The sequence below is a fragment of the Peromyscus maniculatus genome, chromosome 2 (genome assembly GCF_049852395.1).
Source record: "Peromyscus maniculatus bairdii isolate BWxNUB_F1_BW_parent chromosome 2, HU_Pman_BW_mat_3.1, whole genome shotgun sequence".
Classification (NCBI taxonomy): domain Eukaryota; kingdom Metazoa; phylum Chordata; class Mammalia; order Rodentia; family Cricetidae; genus Peromyscus; species Peromyscus maniculatus.
In genome coordinates this window covers 166,592,676-166,611,223 of record NC_134853.1, presented here as the reverse complement: position 1 = coordinate 166,611,223, position 18,548 = coordinate 166,592,676, and the positions used below count along the sequence as shown (strand labels likewise).

The following is an 18,548-nucleotide window of genomic DNA, read 5'->3' as shown; positions in this document are numbered from 1 at the left end:
TATCCAAGCCAAACAGATGACAAAGAAGAGAAATTCAGATGGTTTTGTACATGGCAATAAGCTGTTAAAACCCACCATTCTGATCTACATTGTACATGGCAATAAGCAGCTAAAACTCACAATTCTGAAATACATTGTACATGGCAATAAGCTATTAAAACTCACAATTCTGATCTACAAAGACACAGGAAGAAAGTACCACAAGCTACAGGCCAGCTAAGCACATCTGTGAAAGATGTCCTTCATAAAGAACTGTTACCAAGATACACACAGGACTCATACGTCTCAATGAAGGCCAAGTGCAGCCGGCCATAGCACACACCTTTAATCCCAGCGCTAGGGAGACAGAGGCAGGAGGATCTTTGTGAGAGGCCAGCCTGGCCTACAGAGCTAGTTCTAGGACAGCCAGGGCTACTTAGTGAATGGATGGATGGATGGATGGATGGATGGATGGATGGATGGATGGATGGATGGATGGATGGACGGACGGACAGACGAGCCAAGTGCATTTGTAGCCAGAGCTCTTCAAAAGACTGAGGCAGGCCGGAAGTTGTGGCGCACGCCTTTAAACCCAGCACTCTGGGAGGCAGAGGCAGGAGGATCTCTGTGAGTTCAAGGCCAGCCTGGTCTACAGATCAAGATCCAGAACAGGCACCAAAGCTACACAGAGAAACCCTGTCTCAAAAAAATGAAAAAAAGAGAGAGAGAGAGACTGAGGCAGAAGGATCATTGAGCTCACAAGTATGAGGCCAGTCTGGGCAACAAAATAAAGGCCTCCCCTCAAAGGGAAATAAGGTGAGGAAAGAGAGCATGAGGGCAAGAGAAAATTTCTCTGCGAGAAAATGAGCAATCGTAACACAGGCCAAAGATCTGACCCACAGAATCTTCCAGATGGCAAGGTGAGTGAGTGTGTGAAGAGATGCTCCCACACGCTGTCTTCCGCAAAGTGCTCGTCTGACTGACAGCGAGACTCCACCAAACACACTAGCTATTAGAACAGTCCAAACGCAGACACTGAAGACATCAGTGCTGAGGCAGATACAGACAGGGGTTCACTAAGGGCCGCATGCTACAGGCGCCCTGAGGACAGCAGCAGCCTGGGACAAGAGAAGCCCTATCTACCGGTATCTGCCCAGGTGAACTAAAAATGTACAGCCACATAAACTCCTGGGCTGACAGGTAAACACACTCACCACCAAGCCTGAAGATCTCGATCCAATCCCCAGGGACACACACAACAGGAAGAGAACCAACTCCTGAAAGTTGTCTGCTGAATTATGCTATGGCACATATACACACAGAAGCGAAGTTTTTTAAATTAAAATGTCCCTATTATGTTGTGTAATTTCACCTCAATTTTAAAAAGCAGTGCAGGGGCCAGGTGGTGGTGGCGCACACCTTTAATCCAGGCACTCGGGAGGCAGAGGCAGGCGGATATCTGTGAATTCAAGGCCAGCCTGGTCTATAGAGCGAGATCCAGAACAGGCACCAAAACTACACAGAGAAACCCTGTCTCAAAAAACAAACAAACAAAAAAGGAACAGGGAATTTACATGGAGTTAATAAAACATCATCCACACTTATTCAAAACATTTCACGATGCCTCGCTCACCAGCAACCCCAGCTATTGTTCCTATCCTCATTTCACAGAGAGAAAATCTGGGTCACAGAGAAATTAAATAACCCACGTAAGAGCTCACAGTAAGGAGCAGCCACACCCAAATCCACCCTGTGGGGATTCTGAGGCAGAACACTAGCCAAGGAAGGCTGCTTCCGGCAGCAGCAGCTTCCAAGGCAAAGCCGGTGAGCAGGGCTCCTCTGAAGACACCACCGGAGCAGCACTCAGTCCAGCCTCAGCAGGTCCTTTCTAAGATGCCTGCTAACACTGCTGCCGTGAGGCAAGCACAGTGCAAGTTTCTGAGATGTTTTCACATGTAAATGTTATAGCGGTTAATAATACAAGGCACTAGCCTGGCTGTGGTGGTGCACGCCTTTAACCCCAGCATTCAGGAGGCAGAGGCAGGTGGATCTTTTGTTGAGTTCGAGGTCAGCCTGGTCTACAGAGTGAGATCCAGAACAGCCAGGGCTGTTACACAAAGGAATCCTATCTCAAAAAAACCTAGTAAGTACATAAATAAATATATATATAATGTACTAATAATTATTATAAATATTTTGGGGGTGTACTGGGGACTGAACCCAGGGCTTTGCATTTGAAAGCACATGCTCTAACACTGAGCTACACTCCCAACTGCACTAGGACCTTTTATTTTTAAGACTTTTTCTATTTACATGTATGCATATGAGTTTACATGCACCATATGCATGTAGGAGTCAGTGGAGATCAGAAGAGGGAGTCAGATCTGAAACTGGAGCTATGGGTGGTTGTGAGCCACCCCGTGGGTGCTGGAAACTGAACCCCAGGTCTACAGCAAGAGCAGTCAGTGCTCTTAACCTCTGAGCCATCTCTCCAGTCCCCTCCACTGTTCATTCCTATCTGCTGGTCCTGAGCTACAAAACCACTGGCAGGGGCTCACTTCTGCTTCGGTGAAATGTGTACGAAACAGGATTTCTGAAGCTCCTTTTACTTCTAGAATTCCAGCATCATGAGTTAGAAGCTGGGGGTTTGGTTTTTGCTTGTTTGTTTGTTTGTTTGTTTGTTTGTTTAGATAACGGTAAATTTTTTTCCTTTTAAAGCGTAGGGGTTTGAAATACCTAACAGCTCATGCAATCCAATCCAAGGCACCAAAGCCTGTTTAAGTGGGCAGGCAAGTTGCCAGCTTTCCAAGTAAAGGGCTCTCACACACAAAGGGGAGAAAGGATTGGAGTGGAGCACCAGTCAGGCGAAGCCAGCTGCAGGGAACATTGTCTAAGCAAAAACAAGGCATTGGCCTTGTCAAGGGTAACACCAAAACAAAATGCCGGGAGCCTGCAGTTCACAGCCTTTCCCATGAGCACCCAGGCAGGCTCCTGAGGGCGGAACTGTCCCCGGGGGAAAGCCAGATGCTGAGAAATCCCAGCAGATTTCTCAGAAAATAAAGCAAAGAGCAAACACAGATTCCATTCATCATGGTGGTTATAAAAAGCAAGTCCTTTACAATGAAAGCACCCACTTAAAGCTTCCAGAGGGCTGGGGGGCGGGGTGTGGACAGAGGTGATAATTTGTTATTGTTAACTGAGGTTTGAAACTGAGCTACCTCAGTGGTCCTTGTGACATTCAATCCCCACTGCCTCCACCTCCCCAGAGAAAGGTAAGTGCATTGGAGAGACACTGAGTGATCTGGTTGTTCCTGCAGAGGACCCAGGTTTGGTTCTCAGCACTCACACGGTGGTCACAATCTTCTGTAACTCCAGTCCCAGAGGGCCCTTCAATGTCCTCTTCTAGCCTCACAGGCACTACATGCATGTGCTGCACACACATACATATATAAAATAAAACTTAATAAACCTTTCAAAGAAATACCAGGCATGGTAGTGCACATCTGTGATCTCAGGTACTTAGGAGATGGAGGTAGGAAGGTCATGAGTTCAAGGTCATCCACAACTATACAATTTAGTTTGAGGTCAGCATTGGCTCCATGAGATCTGTAATAACAGATCACAAGCACGTACCATTCCAACACCAAGTGGAGGCCTTTCCATCTGAGGGTTCACTGGGGCATGTGTGCCACAAGCAAGGCCAGGCCTGAGGGCCAGAACTCCCCTTTCTTCTCCACTCTACGGCTCTCCTCCCCCGAGTGGTTAATGAGGGGCACAGAAAGAGAAAGCAAGTCAACTCCTCTGTGCTACAGACAGGCCTCTGCAGACTCACTCTGCTCTGTCAACTACCATTCAGAGGCAAATGACAGGTGCCTTACCCCAGAGTGACAGTTGCTGGAGTATGCTTTGGGCAGTATGCTCCCGGCTCTTGGGGGGAGGGTCTCCTTGGTCTTTTCAGGAAGTCTACACTTTTGTGTCTGCGTGAAGCTGAACCATCCTGTCTATTTCAAACAAAACGAGTGGATATAGAATTCAGCTCGCTTCATAATCAGACAGAGACCAGAAAACAAATCAGGGCCACTCTTCTGACTAAGCGTTAATTGTTTTGTTTTTGGGGTGCTTGAGCATCAAACCCAAGACCCCTGCATGTTAACAAGTGTTTTGTTTTCTTTTCTACAACTGAGTCACATTCCAGCTCTCTAAACTTTTTTCTTGTTTTGGAAAAAAAATTGCATTAAATGACCATGTGGTGGAGGCTATTATTACTGTCTTAAATAACTATCCATTTGCTTAATTGGTCTTACTTTTGATTCTTTTTTTTTTTTCTTTCCTTTTTTGAAACAAGCTGTCCTGGAACTCACTCTGTTGACCAGGCTGGCCTTGAACTCAGATCTGCCTCCCTCTGCCTCCATAGTGCTGGGACACCACCACTGGCCTTACCTTTGCTTTCAATATAGTAAATATGCACAGAAACAAAACCATGGTAATACAAGTTCCTTAAAATCGGGCTGTCGTGGCGCACACCTTTAATCCCAGCACTAGGGAGAAGCAGCAGGTGGATCTCTGAGAGTCAGAGCTGTTACACAGCAAAGCCCTGTCTCAAAATACAAAAACAAACAAACACACAAATTTTAGATTATTTTTATTTTATGTGCATTGGTGTTTTGCCTGCATGTATGTCTCTGCAAGGGTGCAAGATTCTCTGGCACTGGAGTTATAGACAACTGTGAGTTGCTATGTGGGTGCTGGGAATTGAACCTGGGTCCTCTGGAAGAGCAGCCAGTGCTCTTAACCCCTGAGCTATCTCTCCAGATCACACTTTAATTTTTTTTTTTTTTTGCAGATTTATTTTTATTTTATATGTATGTGTCTTGCCTGCATGTGTCTCTGTGTAGCATGGCACTGCCTGCAGAGGGTCGGATCCCCTGAATCTGGAGTTACACACAGTTCTTAGCCACAATGTGGGTGCTGGGAACTGAGCTCAGGTTCTTCTGAAAGAGCACTGCTCCAACCCCTTTGAGGTTTTTATCATGGGAGTGTGCATGTGTGCATGATGTTTCGTGCTGGAGTGTGGGCACACACGTGCCGCGGCCCGTGTGGTCAAAGCAGAACCCTGTGGAGCTGGGGCTGGCTTCCATCATGAGGAAGGACCAGGATCCTCCGGGGACCAGGCTCTGGTCAACAGGCTTCCACACCAAGTGCTTTGAGCTATCTGACTGCCTCTAAAACACACTTTTTATCTTTCCTTTGGTGAAATACTTCTACAAAAGAGTAAACCTGATTCTTATAGATTGAGTAATTTGGAAAACCCAAGGGATCGTTTCAAACAGCCATTTGTAAGATACATTCTTTGAGATAAACGATTAGGTCCATTTGATCAGTCAGTGCTTTATGTAACACACATTAATAAATATTTCCTGAAAGGCAAGTGAAGTGGCCATGCCTGTGGTCCCAGCACTGGGGAGGGAGAGACCAAGGGTCAGACATCCCCATGGTGGACACAACAACCGCCCTGACCGAGTGCTGTCCCAGGGGGCTCTTCTGCTGTCTCCTGCCTTCTGCCTCCATTCTCCCCCTTGAGACCACAGCGGACAGGCTACTGTCCACTCAAACCTGGGTCCTTCACAAGAACAACAAGTGCTCTTAACCACTGAGCCATCTCTGCAGCCCCACTTTTTTTTTTTTAAAGTGGTAAGAAGTTTAACACTTTTGGTTCCCATCCCTCCCCCCCAACACAGGGTTTCTCTGAGTAGCTCTGGTGCCTGTCCTGGATCTTGATCTGTAGCCCAGGCTGGCCTAGAGCTCACAGAGATCCACCTGGCTCGGCCTCCCGAGTGCTGGGATTGCGCCACCACCGCCCGGCAAGAAGTTTAACACTTTTAAGAATTTTATTATTAAGTTTTATTATTTTTAAGGGTCAATGAACTCAACCAGTTAAATAAGCAACTATGTATCACTGGCAATGAGTGACCTCTAGAACATTTCACTGAAACAGATATTGATACTGTGGCCCTTGTTATAAAAGTTCCTAGAAGGGGAGCAATGTGACATCCTGCAGGGCCTGGGAGAGCCTGATGGCAGTGTGCTTGGCCAACACACACAGAGCCAAGTTTAATCCCCAGAAAAGGTCGGGAGGGGAGGGAAAGGAAGGGAGGGGAGGGGAGAGAAAAGGAAGAGGAAGGAGAGAGAGAGAGGGAGGGAGGGAGGGTCAGAGGGAAGGGCAAGGAAGAAAGGGAAGGAGGGAGGAGGAAAAAGAAAAAGGAAAGAAAATTCATCCTAATGATACAAGTTTAAAAGAGGATTTTTTGGGGGGTTGGGGATTCGAGACAGGGTTTCTCTGTGTCACTCTGGCTGTCCCGGAACTCACTCTGTAGACCAGGCTGGCCTCAAACTCAGAGATCCACCTGCCTCTGTCTCCCGAGTGCTGGGATTAAAGGCGTGTGCTACCACATGGCTTAAATATATCCAATTCATATAGAAAGAGCATTTAAGGCCGGGCGGTGGTGGCGCACGTTTTTAATCCCAGCACTCGGGAGGCAGAGACAGGCGGATCTCTGTGAGTTCGAGGTCAGCCTGGGCTACCAAGTGAGATCCAGGAAAGGCGCAAAGCTACACAGAGAAACCCTGTCTCGAAAAATCAAAAAAAAAAAAGAAAAAAAAGAAAAAAAAAAAAGAAAGAGCATTTAAGTATTGTTCTATTATGTGCGCATGCACAGGAATATGGGCACACTACCTCAGGAACACGTGGAGGTCAGAGGACAACTTTCAGAACTCAGTTCTCTCCTTCCACCACATTTCTGGGAATCGAACTCAGGTCTCCAGGCTTGTACAGCAGGTGCCGTTATCTGCTGAGCAGTCTTGCTAATCCCATAGTTAAGGTTTTTGTTGTTGCGTTCTATTTTGTTTTATTTTACACGTATGAGTGCTTTGCCTGTATGACTGTATACACACCATGTGCATTCAGTGCCCGTAGATCCCTTGGAGCTGGAATTATGGATGGTCATGAGCTGCCATATGGGCACTGGGAACCAAACTTGGGTCCTCTGCAAGAACAGCCAGTGCTCTTAGCCCCTGAACCATCTCTCTAGGCCCGAATTCTGTTTTGCTTTTGCAATACTGGAGATCAAATCCAGGAACTCACACATACAGCATGTGCTCTAGCACAAAGCCACACTTGTAGCCGGGATAGTTATCTTATTTTTATTTATGTGTATGCCACCTGTGCCTGTGCCCGGGCAAGGTCAGGAGAGGGCATCGGATCCCCTGAAGCTGGAGTTACACGTATCTGTGAGCTGCCTGGGAAGAATGCTGGGACCCGAACTCAGGTTCTCTGGACAAGCAGCCGCAAGGCATCCTCACTGGCAGACCACATCTCCAGCCCCATGGTATTTATTTTCCATTTGCGACTTTGAAGTACAGAGGATGCGTTCTAGTTGCTCCTGGGCTAAGTAAGCACAGGCACTCCTGCACTGAGCACAGCCTTTTCAGACCCTTGCCAAGAGGAAACACTTTGCTTGGGAATCACACGCAGGTGCAGGTGGCTATTTACAGAACCTCAGAAGATCAGCCCTCACCAATTCCGGGCTTATAATCCACCCTGAGGATTTCGAGATCCCCCGCCATTAACGCGGTACTGTGAGTGAGGGCTCAGGCACAAAGCCACCGTCCTCAGCGCCGGTCCCCACCCCACCCCACCCCACTGTTCTTCCACAAATTTCACCCAGAGGAAGCCAGGAAGAAATTAGAGACACGTCAGCGCACACTGTTCTTATTTCTTTGATAAACGTTTGAAATGCATGGCAGGGAAAAAAAAGATGAGGGATTAGCTGTGCATTTTAATTACTGTCATCCTAGGTACTAATCCCATATGCAATTTGAAACTGGCAGGAATTAGCCAGTGTACTTAAAGGTACACACAATCTGTTTGACACAGGGTTTTAATCCCCCAAATCATGCACCAACCCCCCTTTTCTCACCGTCTCTGATGAACTCAGAATAACATGTCTCTGGCAAGGTGTTGTGCGCACAAAGAAGAGGCAGCCTGCATCCTGAGGCTACTAAAGAATGAAAGCCCAGAGTCTCCCTGTGGGGCAGGGTAGGGGAGGAAGGGGGAGGGGGGCAGGAGGGACAGGGGGAGCGGGAGGAGAGCATCAGCTGGAGGCTGTACACTGGCTGGTTCATCGGGAAGGCTGAGGCAGGAGGACTGCTAAAAGTTCAAGGCCAGCCTGGGGGACACTGAGTTCTAAGCAAGTCTGGGATACCTAGTAAGTGCCTGTGTCAAAAATGTGTGCATAGAGCCTGGCGGTGAGGAAGGCGGAGCTCTGTCACTTCCAGGCCAGCCTGGTCTACAGAGTGTTCCAGGACAGCCAGGGCTACACAGAGAAACCCTGTCTCAAAAAAAAAAAAAAAAAAAAGTGTGCAGTATACACACACTCAAGTGTGGCTTGACCTGTAGAGTACTTGCCTAGCATGCACAAAGCCACACTCGAGTATGAGGTGTGTGTGTGTGTGTGTGTGTGTGTGTGTGTGTGTGTGTGTGTGTGTGTATGTGATCCGCACCGCCCATAAACTGGACATGGAAGCACGTCTCAGCTTTGTATGGAGCTGGAGGCAGGTCTAGGCTACATGAGACTCTGTCTCAAAAAAATTTTAAGTATTGGGAGGAACTTAGAATAAATATTTTTGTTTCTTTCATTTTAAAAATTAAAGATGACATTTATTCATACTAAGTTTTTTGTTTGTTTGTTTGTTTTTTGTTTTTCGAGACAGGGTTTCTCTGTGTAGTTTTGGAGCCTGTCCTGGAACTCACTCTGTAGCCCAGGCTGGCCTCGAACTCACAGAGATCCTCCTGCCTCTGCCTCCCAAGTGCTGGGATTAAAGGTGTGTGCCACCACTGCCCGGCTAATTCTTACTACGTTTTAAAGTACATTTGATTCTAAAAAAAAATGTCTCTAAATGTTTTGTACTAGGATTAAAGATTGGGTAAATAAGGAACATTAATTAAAAAATAAAATCAAAGGACCAGACAAAATACTTTTCTTTTTAAACCCCAGTCTCCAATTAGCATAACAAAATATAATGACTGAGCAACTGTCATTTTCTAAGCCAGCTGTAGCCTAGGAATTCACATGTCATTTAAGACACCTTCATGAAGTTCGGCCCTGCTTAGAAGCCTAGCCCCACATTCTGCTATGGGCTGGCTCCATCTCAGATCACCAAACATGAGAACCTGAGATACTGGGTCACAAAATGTTGAGGGCCTCAGAGTGAAAAGTGACAAAGAGAGCTTCGGGCTGAGATGACGCCAAGATAGGAAAGACAGGGCTCAGTCCAAAGGAAAGCAGAGCGTGAGAGAGAGGCTTTGTGTCCGGAGCCTGTAGGTGCGCACAAGCCTGTCTGTCCCGGGGGTGGGGCTGTGCGAGCAGAGGACAGCGACTTCACAGTTCCTCCCCACTCCACTCAAAACCCTGGGACAGACACAAAGGAAGGAACCGGTTGGGTGAAATGTTTCTTTGCCCCGTGAAGAGAAAACCAGCAACCTTCAACTTAAGAACAAAGGGGAATGTTGTTTGGAGCAGAAAAATGCTCCCTCAAGTCACTGTGGAGGTCACAGGATGTCACAGTCTCTGAGAAACAGTCTGAGGTCAACCGGTTAAACATAAGGAGGTTAAACATGAGGTTAAACCAAAAGCAGCCAGGTCCGTAGGCACTCACACGCCTGGGATCTCACCACTTGGCAGTGGGATCAGAGAATAACAATAGCCCCAGCTCTGCAATGAGTTTGGGCTAGCCTGGGCTACATGATACTCTCTCAGAATAAAAAAATTACCCTAAGACCCATAAATCCCACTCCTAAGTATATACTCAAGAGATCTTAAGACACATCCTCCCTTGGGCTGGAGAGATGGCTCAGAGGTTAAGAGCACTGACTGCTCTTCCAGAGGTCCTGAGTTCAATTCCCAGCAACCACATGGTGGCTCACAACCATCTGTAATGGGATCTGGTGCCCTCTTCTGGCCTGTAGTCATACATACTGTATACATAATAAATAAATAAATAAATCTTTAAAAAAAAAACAAAAAAAACCCACATCCTCCCTTTAATCCCAGCACTTGGGGATCTCTGTGAGTTTGAGGTCAGCCTGGTCTATAGAGTGAGATCCAGGACAGGCACCAAAACTATACGGAGAAACCCTATCTCAAAAAATCAAAAAATAAAATAAAATAAAATTAAGACACATCCTCACAAAATCTTGTGCATAAATGTTCACAGTATAAGAAAGGTACTAAGTGGACATAATCCAAATGACTACAAACTGATAAATAAAACAAAATGTAGCACAATGGGATATTATTTGGCCAAAACCCAAATGAAGTTCTGACATATGCCATGATACTGATAAATCTTGAAAATACACTAAGTTGCCAGGTGCATTTTTGAGAAAGAGGTAGACAGGTCTCTGTGAGTTCGAGACCAGCCTGGTCTACAGAGTCCAATGACAGGCAGGACTACACAGAGAAACTTTGTCTTGAAAAAAAAGAAAAAGAAAAGAAGGAAGGAAGGAAGGAAGGAAGGAAGGAAGGAAGGAAGGAAGGAAGGAAGGAAGGAAGGAAGGAAGGAAAGAAGGAAGGAGAAAGGAAGGAGAAAGGAAGGAAGGAAGGAAGGAAGGAAGGAAGGAAGGAAGGAAGGAAGGAAGGAAGGAAGGAAGGAAGGAGAAAGGAAGGAAGGAAGGAAGGAAGGAAGGAAGGAAGGAAGGAAGGAAGGAAGGAAGGAAGGAAGGAAGGAAGGAAAAGCAAATACATTATGTGAAAGAAATTTGGCCAAATACCATGAGAACACTAGTGTACAATGTCCAGAACAAGTAAATCCAGACAGAAAAAGCAGCAGTTGTCAAAGGCATGGCAAGTGACTGCCAACGTGTACAGGGTTTAGGATGGACTGGAATTTGACTGGGGTGATGGTAATGAAACTGTGAATTTACGAATATCACCGTCACCAAATCATGCACTTTAAAAGGTTAATTTTGTGTTCCATCTCAGCACTGTGTAAATTCTGGAGGGTGGTGCACACCCATGATCCCAGCACTGGGGTGCAAGGTGACAGGAGGATTGCAAATGCAAGGTCACTCTTGCTACCTGGCACACCAGAGGCCAGCTCTGAGACCGTCTCCTACAGCGGAGACAGCTCAGCTGGGAATTAACTGGCCTGCTGCACAAGCATGAAGTGCTGTGTTCAGATCCCCAGCACCCACGGAAAGGCCAGGTGTGGTCAAGAAGGCCTATGACCCTGTCCTTGGGCGCAGAGAAATGGAGACATTTGCATTCACTGGCTAGACAGTGAAGCCAACTGGTGAGCTCTGGGTTCAGTAAGAGACCCTGGATGAAAACATAAGAGGACAATGGACAAAGACACCTGATTCAACCTCTGATACACACACACACACACACACACACACACACACACACACACACACATACACACACACTCACACTCACAGACAGAGACAGAGACAAAGGGGGGGAGGTGCCCTGGGTTCAGTTAAAAGATAAAGAAAAAGGAATGTGTTAAAGAGAAAAATCTGAGAACAGCCTCAATAGGAGTTCTTGGGACAGGAGAATCAGACTGATCTGAAACAGGTGACAGAGACACTGTCCATCTCTGACCAAAAAGGCACAAAGGCAAACACGGGCCTTCTTTTGGTAGGCTGCTGCCTGCCACTAGCCTCCTGCTGGGGTTCAGAGAGGAAGGAGGTTGACCTTCAATGCATTTTACAGGCTTTTAAGGCACTTTATATTCAGTTACTTTGAAATAATTGAATCTTTGCCGAGAACCTTTAAAAAAACACACTCAGCAAGGCATCCTGTGAAAATGTCTAATCTAATAATATCATCCTAAAGCTAAATGATAGAATGAGCTAAACCACACCTAACGCTGAGACAGAGGGCAGGTCGCTTCTGTGACACAGGGGTGGTGGCTCTTCAGGAAACCTGTTCAGGAGGCGCTGTGACAGCACCAGGACCCCACCTGTGGCCTTTCCTCAGCACCCGCTTGTGTCTGAAGGGCACCCTGGAGTTTGGGTTTTTTAACAATGAAAGAACACGACTTCGCGTAAATCACCTCTACCAGTCTAGAGTACATACTCCTCCTCGTCTGCCGACTATGCGGGCTGTAGTTTACAGGCAAATAGACATTTTAAATTTCCATTTGCAAACATGAATTTCGTCTGAGAAACTCTGCTTCTACCAAATCAAGACAACAAGAAAAGCAAGGTAGAATGTTCTGAAGCCTCAACTAGAATACCTGAGGGTCAGGCTCCTGGTGGCTGGCCTTGAACTCATTACATGGTCAGGCTTGCTTCAAACTTTTCCCAATCCTCCTGCTTCACCCTCCTGAGCATTATGATTACAGGCCTAAGTCATCATGCCTGGTTTGTTCCAATTTTTAAAAAAGATTTACTTTTTTTTTGGTGACAGAGTTTCTTTGTGTAGCTTTGCGCCTTCCCTAGAACTTGCTCTGTAGACCAGGCTGGCCTCGAAATCACAGAGATCCGTCTGCCTCTGCCTCCCCAGTGCTGGGATAAAAGACGTGTGCCACCACCGCCCGGTTTATTTACTTTTTTTAATGGGTGTTTTGTCTGCATGTACGTGCAGCAGATGTGTGCAATGCCTTGGAGACCGGAAGAGGGCACTAGATCCACAGGAGCTGGAGTTACAGTGCTGGGAACCAGACCTAGGTCTCCACAAGAGCAGTAAGCACTCTCAATCACCGGGTCGTCTCTCCAGCCCTGGGTCCATTTTTAAAGGGTTTTTGGTGTTTTGTTTTTGTTTTTGTTTTTGGTTTGAGACAGGGTTTCTCTGTGTAGTTTTGGAGCCTGTCCTGGATCCTGTTCTGTAGGCCAGGCTGGCCTTCAACTCACAGAGATCCTCCTGCCTCTGCCTCCCGAGTGCTGCGATTAAAGGTGTGCGCCACCACCGCCCGGCAGTTTGTTTATTATTATTATTATTATTATTATTATTATTATTATTATTATTATTATATTTATTTTATGGGGAAGCTTGCATGTGTCATGACACTTGGTGGGGGTCAGAGGACAACTCGTGGGAGTTGGTTCTCTCCTTCCACCACGTGAGTCCCGAGACAGAACTCACGATCCGTCTGAAGGAGAAGCAGTTTGCCCGTCAGCAGTCTCACCGTCTGTCTCAATTCTTTTACATGGAATACAATTCTAGCCAAAAAAAAAAAAAAAAAAAAAAATCACATTTTCCTGTTTTACAAAGCAATAATGAAAATAATGCAATTGGTTTATTTGTTTGCAACAGGGTCTCATATGGTCTATAACTTTCTATGCAGCCAAGAAAGATCCCAAACCTTTGATTCTCCTGCCTCTACCTCCCACGTGCTAGGATTATAGGTACGCATTACGGCACCTGAGTTGCAATAATCTTTAGTATAAAATTTTCATTTATCTTAGGTTTATCATTTTTAATATTCAGACTTATTTTAATAAGTTTACCCAGTTACTGAAACGTGTTACAATTATACCATTTTCTGATTTCAATATAAAATCATTTCATTTGTCATTTCAGGCCATATTCTTCATATCTGAAATATAAGCTGCTCTTCTTTGACTAAAGAATGAAATCAACAGGGCTGTCTCCAGCAGTTAAGAATGGGATGGCTCAGCAGTTAAGAACACTGGCTGCTTTCAAAAGATTGGAACTGGATTCTCAGCACCCACATCGAGAAGTTCACAACCACCTATAACTCCAGTCCCAGGACCTCATCGCCCTCTTCTGGCCTCTGCAGATAGCTGCACACACACACACACCCCAAAAAAATACAGGTTTTTTAAAAACAGGTTAGCAGCAATACAAATGATAATCGAAATGAATTTTTCATTGTTTTGTTTGTTTTTTTTTTGTCTTTTGTTTGTTTTTTTGTCTTGTTTTTTTTTTTTTTTTTGAGACAGGGTTTCTCTGTGTAGTCCTGGTTGTCCTGGAACTCACTCTGTAGACCAGGCTGGCCTCAAACTCATAGAGATCCTCCTGCCTCTGCCTCCCAAGTGCTGGGATCAAAGGTGTGGACCACCACTGCCTGGCTTCGAAACGAATTTCCAATCGTCCTACGAAAAGGAATTTCTATGAAACTGCTTGGTTTTGTTCTTTCTCCTAAAGTATGTGGCCAAAGTATGAATTACCTCCTAATCCAATACTCCAAGTAATCAAGTTAAAGACTTTTGAACTATGGCACACTAAGAATTAGTAGTACTTTCTTAATTTTATTTATTTTATTAATTCTTCTGCATCCAAATAAGTGTTAAACTAAGATAATAATAAATTCTATATTGAAATGACTCTCCTGCTTCAAAGTTTTTTTATAGAAGCCTATTTAACAGGAGCTAGCAAAATGCTAGATGGTATGCCTCCCTCCCCTCAAATAATAAACAAACAATGTAAAAAGAAAATCAATGAGGTCAATGCTATGCAAAAATGAACAAATAAGTAGAGAAAGGGAGATTCAGGAGTTGAGAGAGAATTTCAAATAGAGCGGTAGGGGCTGGAGACGCGGCTTAGCACATTTGTTCGGTCCTGCTCAAGACCCTGGGCTCAATCTCCACACAGGCACCTGTATCTCAAGAGAGCCTTCCGCTGTCAAACAGGACAGTGAGGGAGGGTTAGGCACCCGATCTTATGCCTTATTGTTGGTATTTGATTTTGAAGACAAAAAAAAAAAAAAAAAAAAAAAAAAAAAAAAAAAAAAACCCCACAAAACTAATATTTCAGTTTTAGGCTGTGAGAGGTCTGTGTGAAAATTTTGCCGGGCAGAGATGGCGCACGCCTTTTATCTCAGTATTTTAAAAGCAGAGTCAGGCAGATCTCTGTGATTTTGAGGCCAGCCTGATCCACAAAGCTAGGTCTAGGACAGCCAGGGCTGCAGAGAGAAACCTTGCCTCAAAAATAAAAAAGAAAATTTGGAAGAAACAAAAAAATAACAGTGACTATAACATCAGGTAGCTTTCCAATTTCTCTATGTCAGTTCCTATTTCCTGATAGTATTTCAAGATCTCCTTCGCTAGAAGATAAGCTGCAGCAGACACAACCATCCAGGACCTGCAGAGACTTCCCGTATTCTGATTTCCTTGATTTTTTTAAAATTAAAGTGAAATTCTATAGTACTCTAAAACGAAACAACTAATTAGCCAGACAGGAGATGCGGGGTGGTGGTGGTGGATATCACCTCGAGTTCAAGGCCAGCCTGGTCTACACAGCAAGCTCCAGGCTACAGAATGAGACTATCTCAAAGATGGGGGGAGGGGATTAAAAAATTTTCAAGACAATTAATTAATAATCCAATGTAATTTATATTAGGATAGCTACCATTTTCACTCTAAGTCTGCATGTGAACTTTATTCCATTAGTAATTATTCAAGGAATATGGAGTATGAACAGCAGTTTATGCCCTTCTGACTTACACCATGAAACCATCTGGAATACGGAAGTGGAAGTGGGGGTCAGCAGCAGAGCATGGCCCAGCCTAGGCTAGGCCCTGGGCTCTGTCCCCAGCACCAACATCGCTGAGAGCACGCAGATGCTAATTGAAATAATAATGAGCCTACAGAAAGCGCCTCCACAAATTGCATATTTACATATAAAACTCATTTGTAACATTTCAAACTGAAATTGTTTTATTAGCATGTCATGGAATATTCATGAATGTGCACGCTGGAAAAAAAGAAACAACAAATGCAAAAGGAAAAATGATGTTTAAATGTTTTTATTTTGAAGAATAAGAACCCCAATGGGCCATACGTGCACCAGGGAAAAGCTAGAGAAAGCAGATTACAAATGACTCAAAAACTCAACCCACTGGAAATTTCCCGTTCCTTTCTGCCAGTCTGCCATAAACAGTCAGAGGAGACTGATACCATAGTCCAACCAAAGAAATTAAAAGATGAATGCAAATGTAGGAATAGGAACAAACTTAAAAATCATGGATTCAAACGAGCAGTGTTATTGCCAGCTGAACTAAATATTACTCCAACTGTTTCTAAAATACCCAACCCAAGCACTTTTTTTTTTTTTTTTTTTTAATGTATGGGGTTTTTCCAAAACTGACTTTTTTCCCTCTTGGATATATCAGGCTTCAAACTTGGCTTAATGAAACGTTTAAAAAACCAAACGCAGGCTAAGTAGCTGCTTGGTGCCAAGGAGGAGCTGACTTTGACAAGAATGGACAGAATGTTCTAAATGAAATAAAAGAAGTTTTCACAGTTTATCACCCTCTGTGTGGCATGCTGGAACAAAGGCTGCCTTGGCCTCTTCTGCCCTTTATTTTGTGAACACAACTTTCCTATGTCAGGGTAAGGAGAAAAAGCAACCTTTTTTTAAAGCTTGCAAAGTTATAATGTGACCATCTCATCCAGACTTCTATTAATTCTCCTCCCCCAAAGTTCTTTTGATTACCAAAATATACACTCGAAGAAAATAGATTAGAGCACTCTATAGACTATAGACCTAGAATCCTTTAAGGGCAGGGAATGTTGACAATTTCAAGTTCCGTTCAAGAGCCTTTATCTGCAATGCGTAAGCTTTTTGGTGGCAAACTCGGTCAATATCAGAGGCTGGTAAAATGTTTAGTTTAAGTGGATGAATATTTAAAACAATCAGTTAGCAAAGAAGTATTATTTGTCACCTACAATCCTAAGAATTAGCGGGGCTTCTAGTTTCTGTGGTGGTCATACAGCCTTGCACATCACCGTGAGTAAAGCTGCGGGAAATGAACACTTTGCTCACACCCGGTAGGCGAGAAGTGGTCACAAACACCTTCTCAATTTCGCCTTGGGTAAAAGGGTGGGAAGGAAGCGGAGTTTTCGCCTCTGCTACTTCGGAAACCACGTTTCAAGGACTTAGAGAGGAGGCAGAAAGGGGCGAAGTCGTGGTGTCCACCTAGCCGCAGCAGAGAACCGGGATCTTGGGAAAGGGATGCGGAGGAGTGGATTCTTATGTAAGCACACACCAAAACCCATGCGTGCATCCCCCAGCTGATGCACATCTGAGCACCCAATACAGGACCACTGCATCCCACCCAGGGGCGCACCCCCTGGCTGAGTGCACTCCTGGAAAGTGGGCTGACCCCCTCCGCGCGTCCCCTGATTTCCCCAGATGAGCACCTCCACCACCCTGGGGCTGCAACTGGGCTGCTCAAGACCCAGGTGCCCCGCCCGGGAAAAAATTGGCTTCCCCCAGGCAACTGCATCGCGTGCCTAGGTTCTCTGGGGCTCAGTGCCCGGCTCTGCACGCCTGCACCTGAACCTCATGTAGCGAACCGGCTCGGTGCTCCGCACTCAGTCCGCAGCCCCGCGCCCAAGCAATCAGTCCCACACTCGGGCCGGAATCCCGCGCCCCAGTAACACCACCTCACTCGGGACCGATCCCTGTCCGCTGACACCAGTCCCGCACTGGGTCCTGCACCTGTGTCCCTGATACGATCACCGCGCTGGGCCCCAAACCTTGCCGGATACGACTTGCGCATTCGGATCCGCACCTCGCCCAATACGACGCGTGCACTGGGACCTGGCACAATTCCCACACTCGGACCCAAACCCTGCAGCCCTAAACGACTCCTGCACTCTGCCCACCTCCTTGCACCCGGTTACTATTCCGGAACTCGGACCCAAACCTAGCTCAATACGATTCGCGCACTCGGATCCGAACCATGGGCCTTGGCACTATTCCTACATTCGGACCCGAACCTTGCTAATACAATGCGCGCACTAGGACCCGAACCCTGGGCTCTGGCACGATTCCCGCACTCGGCCCAGATCCGTGAGGCCCTGCACGACTTCAGGGCTGTACCCACCTTGTCCACAACCCAGACGCTCCGCATGACTCCCGCACTCGGGCCCCCACCTTGAACCGGGGACACGGTTCCCGCACCCGGCCCCGACCCGACCCCCGCGGCCCCGCATGACTCCCGCACTCGGCCCAACCTTGCACCCGGTTATGGTCCCCGCACCCGGCTCACCGCGCCCCGCCGCTTACCTCGCGCGGCCCAGACCCCGCCGCCGCTCAGCAGCCCGGCCAGCAGCAGCGGGACGGCCGGGGACAGCGCGGGCGCAGGGCGGCGCAGCATCGCTCGGGCTCGGGGCGCCGCGGCCGGCCCGACGCGGAAGCGGCAGCGAGGTGCGCGGGGACGCTAAGAGGGGCACGGGCAGCCGGGAGCCCCGCGGCTGGGCGGCGCGGCGAGCACCGGGATGGGAGCAGCAGCCGCCGTGCTGCTGGGCCGCGCGCGCCCTCCCCTAGTCGGCAGCGCTGCGCTGGAGGCGGCGGCGGCGGCTAAGATGGCGGCGGCGCTCTCTCTCGGGTCCGGCGAGGGTACCCGGCCGGGGGCGGGGTGGCGGCGGGCGGGCGGGGCGGGGAGGGAAGGAGGGAGGGAGGGAGAGCGCGCGCGCACGCTCCCCGCGCCGCGGGTGCACGAGCCCACGGGCTGAGCCCGCGGTGCGCGCCTGCGGGAACGCGCCGAGGAGGATTGGCCCGGGAGCAGCCCGGAGGGACCTGAAGGGACCCGCA

General features: G+C 47.0%; 1 protein-coding gene across 4 annotated transcripts in view; it reads right to left on the bottom strand.

The window, feature by feature from the left end:
* Clstn1 (calsyntenin 1) overlaps window positions 1-18,235 on the bottom strand; it is a 69,708-nt gene extending 51,473 nt beyond the window's left edge. For 2 of the 4 annotated variants that reach the window (XM_042272468.2, XM_076565665.1), the window contains exon 1: window positions 18,021-18,235. In XM_042272468.2, the coding sequence (XP_042128402.2) occupies window positions 18,021-18,111 (91 nt within the window). In that variant the 5' untranslated portion in view covers window positions 18,112-18,235. The remainder of the gene's footprint in view (window positions 1-18,020) is intronic. The other 2 variants (XM_076565664.1, XM_076565666.1) reach the window with 1 other exon arrangement.
* Between the last annotated feature and the right edge of the window lie 313 nt (window positions 18,236-18,548).